We start from the raw sequence: 11,181 nt of genomic DNA on the forward strand, positions 1-11,181 counted from the left end.
TAAATAAATTGTAATAACATTTTATATTTTTATTACTCAATTTTCACTGTTGATACCTAAACTTACGCACTAAAAAAAGGACAAAAGAAATAGCATGATGATCTGTAAATGTAAAATTTCTGGATGATAGAAACATCCCTCTAGGTATATATCTGAGGATAGACAGATAGGAATAGAACAGACAGACAGCATTTTACGAGAGTTCATCTCGAGATTGAACTATTTGTTGTCCCTATAAAAAATATAAAATAATTATCGTAATAAATTATGTAATAGGATAATAAATATAAAAAGAAACTTGACACTTCAATAAGTGTATACATCAAAATTGTGTAATGGAGTGAGTTTGAGTGGCAGCGTGAGCATGTATGCATGTCTATGAAAAGAGAAAAGAAGACAAACAGTCTGGCATTATAGGTAGATAGATTTGGAGAGAGAAAGAGAGGGTCTTCAACAAAAAGACAGAAAGTGACAGATAGGTGAACACACAGACAGACAAATATTTACAAAAAGAGATACTGAAAATTAGGTAGAGAGAGAGAGAGAGAGAGAGAAAATGAATTCATAAAATATTATTTATTGTCGAAGTAGTTCGCCTAATTTGACCACTCTTCATCCAACGAGTAGAGAAAGAGAATGAGTGAGAAAGGGTGCGGAAGAGGGATAGAGAGGAAGTGAGAGGTCATAATGGGTTACTCATTTATTTTTACATTTTCAATACTACGTATGAAATTCTAGCATATTCGTAAACCTTTTTTTATATAGAATGTGATAACTAAGTCAGCTAAATTAGAGAAAGAAAAAGTCGTAGAGAAAGTAAAGAAAGTGATAAGGAGAGAAAATGAGACTTAGAGTAAATGAGGGGAATAGACATAGAATAAAAGGGAGGGAGGGAAAAGAAGGTTAAAAGAGAGAGGAATGAAAAATGAGAGATAGAAAGAGTGACAAATAAAAAGAAAGAGAACGAATGAGTGAAAGAAAGGAAAAAAGAAGGAGAGTGTGAGATATAAAAAACTAAAAGAAAGATAGAGAGCGTAATAGAGAGAAGAATGAAAAAGAGAGAATGTAACAGGGAAGAAGAGATGGAAAGAAAAGGAAAAGGAGATAGGAATGAGAATTGAAAGGAACAAATAAGGTCAAAAAGAAAGCAAGAGAAAAAAAATGAGTGAAATAAAGGGGGAAAAATTAAGGTGTGGAGGAAGAAAGATAAATTCAGTGGTGGGAAATGAAGAAAGAATGGCCGAGCGCGAGTGATAAAAAGAGGTAGTAAGAAAGAAATACTAAGAAAAAAGAGGTAAAGAGGACAATGAGATAACATAATAGTAAGCGAGACATAGAACGAAAGTACGAAGACAGAGACATGACAGAAAGATGTGACTAACATATATCACAGATGTATACAAAGATACATATAAATAGAGATAAGAAAGGATTGCTAGAGAAAGAAAAAAGGGAGAAATAGAAAAAGAAATTGAAAGAAAGAGAGGGAGACAAACATAGATTTCTTTAGATAAAAAATAAAAAGAATGAGAGAGAGAGAGAGAGAGATAAAAGAGAAAGAAAGAGACGTACACACATAGACATAGTAAGAAGAATGAGAAATTTACGAACGAACTTGATACTTTCATTCCCTACCCTACCCTCATGATATTGCGATATTTTACTGTTGACTTTAAAGTTAAGTTCTACATATTTTACAAATAACAAAATTCACACCGATGTTGAAAAATAATAAGTTGCCCTGCCAACATCTCTCTATATCTATCATGGACAGTCATTAGTTTCGGAAAATAGTTCCAAAACGAACAGTAAGTGTAAAATGTGAGATTATTGTTTTTAGTCTCAATTTAAATGTTTTCAAATTCAGGTATATTGTTTTATGTATAATTGAGTCAAATTTAAAGTTTCGCATTTGTTAATCCTGTTTTTCCGAACTGTCGTTCATTAAATCTTGAAATTAACTAATAAATTAAGCCATCTAAGACAAATTCCAAGAAGATGAAGATGAAGGGCTTCATTATTTTAAAACGGCGACAGTTTTCATCGTCAGAAAAAATTAAAATGCTAATTTTTAACCAAATTCATTAAACAACTAATAACAAAAAAAGCAACTAAAGTTTCATAATGAACACAAATCCACTTAGTAGACGACCAGCTCGAATCTAGATCCTCATCTTTTTGAAACGGGTGTCACCCCAGGACGTTTGTTACATAACTTCCATCGGAAATATTCCAAAAGTTGAAAGACCAGGCTAGTTCCAACCGACCACCCCTTCACGTAACACCCGTTCAAGTCTCCAGGTAAACAAAAATTAAACGTACGGCAGATCAATATTAAATTCACTGCCAATCCTTGCTCAGCAGAAATTCATTAAGAATTTTGTAAGTATCAATTCCTTCAATGTTACAAAAATTGTATTTACAATTACAAAAAAGATATATTCAGTACAGTTAACTATCCACAATATTTAATAGCCGTTGAGTTGGGTTATTAATTATTTAAACTATTGGGTATTTAATTAATATTAGTTATTTTTCCACTCAAAATTCAATATAATTTAAGTTTAATCAAATCAGCAGGTGTATACGTATGAACATCAACAACATCTGAAGCAAGTACGTATAAAAATAGAGGGGTAAATCTTTATTTCGTTTATAATTGTTGACAAAATATTCGCTTATTTCAAAACCTTAATGGTTAAATGATTTCTAATTATCATTTTTTTCTAAAATTAATTACTGTATTTTTTGGTCTTTTCACAATTTGTTATAAACTAAATTTTTAAATCAAAACTTCCTTTTTTTGCCAATTAGTTTCCATATATGAAATCCTTCACCAGTGGAAAAACAAACAAAAATACCACATTATTGAACGATAGATACAGTAAAGTTGGTTGTTTTCTTATATGTATATATGAAGTATCAGCTTTTCGGTAATAACATTTTTATACACTTGAAATAGCAAGAGCGATAGATATAAAATATAAAGGACGAAAGAGAGAGAGAGAGAGAGAGAGAGAGAGAGAGAGAGAGAGAGATTGTAAGAAGATTGAGCGTGAAATTGAGAATATAATTAGAAGGAGAATGAGAGCCAGTGGGAGGGAGATAAGAGAGAGAAAGACAGATGGACCGAGAGACAGTGAGAGAGATGACATTGATGCACCACAAAAATCTAAATATCTTCTCATTGAATAATAGAATTCTCATTGAATAATTTTATGAAAAATACAGAATAAATCAAATAGAACATTTCTAAAGGAAATTATTAAAACTTGTATATACGTATATTATTGTTTATATTTGAACATGACCATTTATGGAATATAATATTCTCATTTGGCTAACTATTTTGGCAGGTATTCTTTATTAATTGTTATATAAATATTGTCACTTTGCATCGAACCGAATGATTTTGTTAATCGACGTTAGGAAAAAACTTCATTAAACAATTTTAATTTCTTGGGAAACTTTAATAAATGCAGCCGAGGGCGACCTGGTTACTGTCGTCACATCCTTGAACGCGAGAAAAGTTACTACCTATGGCTTAAATACGATATGAGGATGACCGTGTATGCCTTCCTTTAATACGTTTTATTTTATTTTTTTAATATCTATTAAGTAAGGTTCTTCTTTCGAGGCAAATATATATGACAATTTAGATCGATAATAGATAAAGATGGAGAGAGAGAAAGACAGAAGAAAAAGAGAGAGAGAGAGAGAGAGAGAGAGAAAGAGAGAGAGAGAGATTGTAAGGAGATTGAGCGTGAAAGTGAGAATATAATTAGAAGGAGAAGGAGAATGAGAGCCAGCGGGAGGGAGAGAAAGAGAGATGGACCGAGAGACAGTGGGAGGGAGATATGAGAGAGAAAGAGAGATGGACCGAGAGACAATGGGAGAGAAATAAGAAAGAGCGAGAAAGACAGGTGGACAGAGAGACGTTGGGAAGGTTATAAGAAAGAGAGAGAGAGAGAGAGAGAGAGAGAGAGAGAGAGAGAGAGATTGCAAGAAGATTGAGCGTGAAAGTGAGAATATAATTAGAAGGAGAATGAGAGCCAGTGGGAGGGAGATAAGAGAGAGAAAGACAGATGGACCGAGAGACAGTGGGAGGGAGATAAGAGAGGGAGAGAGAGAGATAGACAGAGAGACAGTGGGAGGGAGATAAGAGAGATGGACAGAAAGGGAGAGAGAAAAGAGAGAAAAAGAGAGATGGACTGAGAGACAGTGGGGGAGGGATAAGGAGAGAGAGAGATGGGCAGAGAGACAGTGGGAAGGAAATAAAAGAGGGAGAGAGAGAGACTGTAAGAAGATTGAGCGTGAGCGTGAAAGTGAGAATACAATTAGGAGATGGAGAATGAGAGCCAGTAGGAGGGAAATAAGAGAGAGAAGAAAGATGGACAGAAAGAAAGTGGGAGGGATATAACAGATGAGTAGAGAGGCAGTGGGCGGGAGAGGAGAGAGAGAGAGAGAGTGAGAGAGTGTGTGTGTGTGTGTGTGTGAAGTGGGTGAGAATTGAGAGAAAGCCGGCATGAATTTGTGCGTGTGTGCGATGTTTTGTCATTAATCTTATTATTTAATAAACTATTGTCCCTCGCTCTTGAGAAAAAAGGTATCGGTCTGTTTTACCGTTGGTTCCTTTGAAAATAAATCTATAAGTACCAGCAAATCAATTATAAAACCGTATATAGAATTATATTTTCCGAGGGGTTCAAATTTAGGCGTAATCTCGGTTCTGACGACCAGGTTCTTCTTCGGCCAAGAAGTGACACCGCTTTTTGTCTTGTCATCAAAGGCTCCAAAAGGACAACTTCATGACGAGATCATCACATAATTCCGGCCGTGTATTGTGTTTTGCCCGACATCATCGGTGTCGTTTATTTTTTTTTAAATAAATCCCGCCTATAAAAAAAACTGTTAATAGATATTTTTATTACCTGCCTTGTGAAACAGAGATTTAATAATACTCAAATTAAAACATAATGCAAACTTTTGTTCACGTTATTTAGATTTGTTGAACGATCTTTTGATTTTTACTTTGATGATTTCAGTTATAAAAATGGGTAAAGATGCTAATGAAAATAAACAGAAGAAAGGGCTTACCCTCTCCTGGCACAATTTATCCGTCTGGGTGGAGAAAAAAGACGAAGATAAAAGTAATTGGTTCAAAGTCCGATACTACGATTGTAAAATATTAAGAAAAGGTATTTATGGTATAAGAAAAACGTAAAAACCAATTTATAGCTGAAATGGATAACTTTCAGTGAGCGGGATTGCTAAACCTGGAGAGCTGATGAGCATAATGGGTCCAAGGTAAAAAGAAGTGTTAGTTAAAAGTATTTTATTTCACTTGGTGAAATCTGAGTAGAATCTGTCTCCTGTTGCTGTTTTTTTCTGTCTAATCAGACAGGCACAATTTGTAAATGGGATGAACATGCCTCTCCCTGCTTATACCCCTGACTGAAGATAATGACATACTTAAAATGTAATAATAGCCAGACAGGAAGGTAGGAGATTATCAAGCTACAGATTCATCACCTATCAGACCACACTGAACAATATTTCAGAATATTTATAAAAATAAACAAACAAAAATTGAAAACAGTATCCTATAAAAGGAAATTTTACAAATCTACTAATTATGTATATCATTTTTTCAAAAATGACTTTTTATTGTTTCAGCGGTGCTGGTAAAACAACATTATTAGCCACTATTTCACAACGTCTCATCGGTAGATTACAATCCCCATGAATTACAAGGCCTATATGAATTACATTTAAATAAAAACAATTGTACTTTCAGGTGGAGTCAAAGGGAAAATATTAGTTAATGGGAAAAAAATCGATAAAGAGTTGATGTTGAAAATATCCGGTTTTGTGGCTCAACATGATCTAGCTACTGAAATTCTTACCGTATATGAGCATCTTCAGTTTATGGTAAATATTAAATATATTATTTTAAAACTTAGCTAGTTCTGATGTAAATATGACCATATTTAATTAATTACATTGAATGTAAACCTAATGTTGATTCTATCTTCTACCACCTTCTAATTTTGCATTTTGATTGAAAATTTTCTGAATATTCTCAATGGGCTTGTCTGTCAGATGCATGTCAGCATTTTTCACACAATGAAGATCCTGAAACACGTTTAACATATCATTCCGCAAAGATAGGCAGCTCAAAATTATTGGGAACAACCAAATTTATACTGTCAATGGTTAAAATATATTATTTTTTAGGCCAGATTAAAGTTACATAGGCATTTAACAAATGAGGAAAGAACACTACGAATTTTATCAATGATTTCAGAAATGGGTCTAGTTGACATCAAGTATTCTAGACTCTCAAATATCTCAGGAGGAGAGAAAAAACGCGTTTCTATGGCAGTACAGGTATATTCTATCAAATGCTTCTATTTATTATTTATTAAAAATATTAATTGGATATTTATACTTGATTCAGCTTCTGACTGATCCATCGATTCTGTTCTGCGATGAACCTACAACAGGGTTGGACAGTTTCAGCGCTTTTTCTATAGTCGAACAATTAAGAAGAATAGCAGCCACTGGGAAAGCCATAATCTGCACCATTCACCAGCCGGCATCCGGCATGTTTGAAATGTTTGACCACATTTACTTTTTAGTCGCAGGCGGAAGAGTGTCCTTAGACTGTAATGTAACCGAAGCCGCTGAATACCTGAGAAAGTGAGCAAAAATATCTTTTCGTTTTATAAATTGTAAATTAAATCATATATTTTTCCAGCGTCGGGATTGTGTGCCCTCCAAGCTACAATTTTGCAGAATTTCTTGTCTCAAAACTAGCAATAGGTGATGATGCAGAAAGCCAAATAAGAGTCAACAAATTGTGCCGATATTACAGAGAGTCTAAAGATTATGAAAATCTTCTCAAAAACCTGGAAATCGAACAGTCATATGGGAGAGAAATAATGATAACTGAAACGCCAGTCAAATTCACTGATTCAATATGCAAAGTAAAAGTTTTACGTCAAATTAGTGATTTAAATATAATGCCTTTTTATTATTTTTAGCCTTCGAGCGATTTTGGAAAATACTTAGCAATGTATGGATTGAAAGGGTATGTTACATTTTTTATTTAAAAATCCTAACTCATTTGTCTGATAGGAAGAGGCCTAAACACAGCACTCAACTTTCATGGCTACTTTGGAGAGCGTCGTTAGAACTGATCAGAAAACCACAACAGCATATTTTACGATTTGCTTTATACCTGGTATAAAATAATTTGTTTCTGAAGAAATAAGACGCTAGATCAAATGGGAATTTATTTTTTAGCTAATGGCATTAGTTATATCGACACCTTACACAGAGATTAACGTAGACCAAGAAGGAATTCAGAATATTCAAGGATTCCTCTACCTTGTTATAGTGGAAACAACATTCACTTTTACTTACAGCGTAGTTCATACTTTTCCTGCTGAATTGGCAGTAATGATGAGAGAAGTTGGAAATGGAATTTATTCCCCTGGGCCTTATTATATATCAAAACTTATAATGCTTGTAAAATAATTGTTTATTTACTTTGTACATTATTTTACTATTAAAAATTAATTTTAATTTTTTTTTATGCTTAGCTTCCAAGGGCTGTAATTGAACCTGCATTTTTTTCAATCATTACTTTTTGCATACCGGGTTTATTCGGCGGTTTGATGGGTTTCTTCCTTTTCTGCATTCCTGTCATCATGTGCTCAATTGCTGCAACGTCATATGGTAAATGGTAATAATTAATAGCCAATGCAATGAAAAAAATTATTTTAATTATGTTTTAGGATGCTTGATATCATCAGTTTTTGACAATATTGAAAAAGGGTCAATGTTTTCAGTGCCTTACGAGCAAGTGGCACTTCTTTTCTGTGGGATATACCTTTCTCTCAGGTACAGCAGTATTAATAAAATATGGAAAACCTGTATACATATATATTTTTTTATTTATTTTTTTTTTTATTTTCAGTGATGTGCCCTTTCATTTTGCATGGGTGAAATACGTTTCAATATTTTACTATGGGATCGAAGCTTTGTCCATTCTCCAATGGTCGTTTATTTTTAACATACGTAAGTGAAATATAAAATATATAAAAATTAACCTTCTAGAAAATTACTTTTTTTTTAATTATATTTTCAGCTTGTTCTTCGACACCAGATAGGCCATGTATAAACTCAGGAAACGGAGTTTTGGAACACTTTGGCTACAGCAAGTCTAATTTCACTATGGACATGTTGGGGCTTTTGTCCATATACTGTTGTTGTCATGTTGTTGGATTCATATTTATTTGGAAAAAGTGTAAAAGAAATACTTCGTACTAAATTTTCATTTTTTTCATTTCAGCATGTCTAACAAAAAATTGAAAAATAATTTTCAGGTGATAACGTCCAAATTGAAAACTTATGCAATTGTATTTTGTAAGAAAATTTTCTTTTTACTCAGTTTTTATATGTTCAATAAGCAAATGTTATTGCCAGTATTATGTTATTGGGGGGCCACAATAAGGGATAGTAATTAATAAAATAATATAAAAATGCTTTGAAATTTATAACATTCTAGTAAAATTTTTTTTAAAAAACTGGATGCAGTGCTTTTAAAGTTGATTTATTATTTATTTTTTCATCTCTTTTGTTATAAAAATAAAATTTGAAAATATAATAACTAAATGAGAAAAAGCTGCCACATAATAAAGCAAGACAAGTACAAAAAAATTAAACCTCAAATTCAAAATTTCTCTTTTTTTATGAATTATTGTTATTTGACACAATTTCATTTTCTGATTTCACTGATTTTTTTATTTGTTGATAAAATAGGTTTCTTGAAATATTCCCATTTTTCTAACCATACTATCTTTTATAGGTTGATCGTCTTCAATCATTCTGTCTTCCATTGTCAGCCATTGCTTTTGTCTGTTAGACTTGTTTCAGCATTGTAAGTAGTTTGCCCTTACAATATTTGATGTAGTGTAGATTTAGAGGAATTTAGTATACTTCAACCTTGAGAACAATTGCTCTCTTGTTCAGTACTTACAGGTTCCAGTGAGTCCCAATCCATCAAGGAATTTGATTTTAGTCCCAATTTTAGTGATGGCATTTCTTCCACGGTTTTGTTATTTGTCCCAAAGTATCTCCTGCAGATAAGTATAGCACCGCAATTTGTCAATAAGTCCATTGGAGTCTCTTTTGCTTCTTCGCAGAATCTGCACTACTATGTTGGTTAAGGCAAATCTTCTTCACAAGCCCCGTTAAGAATCCTATTAGGATTCAGAGTCATATCTTGCTTCCTTTGATGCATTCTGTGGTTTCTTCCTTTCAAATCTTGTCAGGAGGATTTTGGTTTGTTTTATGTTGAGTGAATGGCATCCTCACTTGCACCATGTATTATTTTTCCCAAGATGGTCGATCCCTATAACACAAAAGGGTTCGGGACCTATCAGCAGAGTAGCAGACCGTTTCCTAGTAAGTGCCTCAGCTTCTTTGCTCCTCTACTGTTGCCTATCCTGGGACTCACTAGAGTTTGATTTTGTATTTTCACCTAACCTGTCTAATTTGGTTTTGCAAAGCATCTGATGTTTGAGCTTAATGCTCTGATTGCTCTTGACTGAACATGATAGCTTTGTTTTTGCTTTTAAATTTAATTAATTACATCTCTCAATTGCATGGATTTTGGCTTGAAAGACACTGGTGTACTTGCCCATGGACTCTGAATATTTGGTTTTGCGACCAAATACTCCTGCTCTTTTTTTTTTTTTTTTTTCATCTTGCTACCTAGATCCTCAATATACGTTATTTTGTCAATTGTGTCTTTTTATAAAGAACAACATACCTCAGTCTAACCAATGAATGTGGTTAAATGCTGAACTAAGTCTGAGATAAAAACCGTGAGAATAAGTACAGGATGGATGATCAGAGATCTACTTGTTCAATAGGCCTCAATATAATACTTTATAATATACAATCTTTACTACTTACTTCATGACATTCCACATTTAACTACTTCAATCATAGCTGCACCCACACAACTATGCTTTTTTACTAAAGAACTAACTCACAAAACACGTGAACAAAAAAGGGAAAATTTAACACTGACAACTTATTGTTATTTTTTCTGAAAATTCGAAGTGCAATGTAAAAATGTTTTAGGCCAAGGAGCATGGTGCTTTCATTGACCAAAAACTATATTAAGATTTTTAAGTCAATAAATAATTTTTTAAATTGTTAATTTAAGCAAAATCATTATTTTATATATTTCATGTTCTTCAAAATGCACATGCATTCAAAATTGGTTAGTTTTGTTAATGTTAAATACATGGTGCTTTAATAGATTCGTTAAGATTTGTCTCATGTATGAAAATTTTGTACTTAATAAAATTTCATTTCTTGATTATGCCAAATTTTATAACCTAATTTCCATTGATTCCATTAGCGCCGCACAGGACAAGGTGTTACCTATCCATGAGTCCCACAGAAATTCTGAAATACAGCAGTGATCGCAGCGAGAAATTGTTTGGATATCTAAAGAATAAATGCATATGGTCAATATGAAATGCTCTTTCATGCATCGTTATCCCTTATTGAGTGAATGTATTTATTAGCATGACTGTTTTAAGTATGTGTGGGTGGTAGTACTCTCCAGACCTGGCCCCATCTGACTTTCACCTTTTCCTAGCAATGAACAACTGTACACTCGATCAGGAGTGTGATAATCGCCAACATTGGGAAAATGAGCTGAACGTATTTTTAAAATCCTGAGACCCTAAACTTGAATAAAAAGGGCGTAACACATTGGGAGAAGGTTGCTGATGAAGTCTATTTCACTGAATAAAATTTGAAACTATTTTAACTGAGGCAATTATAAAACCCTTTAACCTGGATGAACATTTCTTATTGTCTGATATTAGTATGAATGTGTTCTAAATGTGTTGTTTGAGCTTTATCACCATATGTGGAGGGGTGAAATATTTTATGTGAAAAACCATCCCACAATATTCATGGGAAATAAAAGATCACAAAGCACTCCTATAAGAGCACCGATTGAGCGCTGTCACTAAGTGGAAAAGACATGAGGAGCTGGCAATGGGCAAGTTACTTAGCAAGCTGGTGTATTAAAAACTTGACCTCTGGGTTGTCTAGGAAATCTTGGAAAGTGTATGGATGCTGACACTT

General features: G+C 33.3%; 1 protein-coding gene across 3 annotated transcripts; it reads left to right on the plus strand.

Moving 5' to 3' along the window:
• Positions 1 to 2,278: 2,278 nt before the first annotated feature.
• Positions 2,279 to 8,598, plus strand: LOC106665150 (protein scarlet-like). Of its 3 annotated transcripts, none has more exons than XM_024228013.1 (15): positions 2,279 to 2,382; positions 5,046 to 5,198; positions 5,259 to 5,307; positions 5,677 to 5,726; positions 5,798 to 5,931; positions 6,238 to 6,390; positions 6,461 to 6,702; positions 6,761 to 6,989; positions 7,047 to 7,078; positions 7,141 to 7,246; positions 7,309 to 7,533; positions 7,608 to 7,743; positions 7,803 to 7,908; positions 7,985 to 8,085; positions 8,156 to 8,337. In XM_024228013.1, the coding sequence occupies exons 2-15, from the start codon at positions 5,054 to 5,056 to the stop codon at positions 8,335 to 8,337; spliced, it is 1,890 nt and encodes a 629-aa protein (XP_024083781.1). In that variant the 5' UTR covers positions 2,279 to 2,382; positions 5,046 to 5,053. The 3 variants fall into 3 exon arrangements, with proteins under 3 accessions (XP_024083781.1, XP_014246856.1, XP_024083780.1); XM_014391370.2 differs by lacking the exon at positions 2,279 to 2,382 and adding an exon at positions 4,495 to 4,606; XM_024228012.1 differs by lacking the exon at positions 2,279 to 2,382 and having other exon boundaries at positions 4,716 to 5,198; positions 8,156 to 8,598.
• The last annotated feature ends 2,583 nt before the right edge of the window (positions 8,599 to 11,181 follow it).

The sequence above is a fragment of the Cimex lectularius genome, unplaced genomic scaffold, assembly GCF_000648675.2.
Source record: "Cimex lectularius strain Harlan isolate CLEC.00 unplaced genomic scaffold, Clec_2.1 scaffold172, whole genome shotgun sequence".
In the NCBI taxonomy this organism is placed as follows: Eukaryota; Metazoa; Arthropoda; class Insecta; order Hemiptera; family Cimicidae; genus Cimex; species Cimex lectularius.

Excerpts from the sequence above, each read along its gene's own strand:
- LOC106665150 (XM_024228012.1), top strand. The coding sequence starts at position 5,036 with ATGATTTCAGTTATAAAAATGGGTAAAGATGCTAATGAAAATAAACAG. Across the intron at positions 6,703-6,760 it reads GCCGCTGAATACCTGAGAAA|CGTCGGGATTGTGTGCCCTC; the intron begins GTGAGCAAAAAT and ends ATATTTTTCCAG. Across the intron at positions 7,909-7,984 it reads GGGATATACCTTTCTCTCAG|TGATGTGCCCTTTCATTTTG; the intron begins GTACAGCAGTAT and ends TTTTATTTTCAG.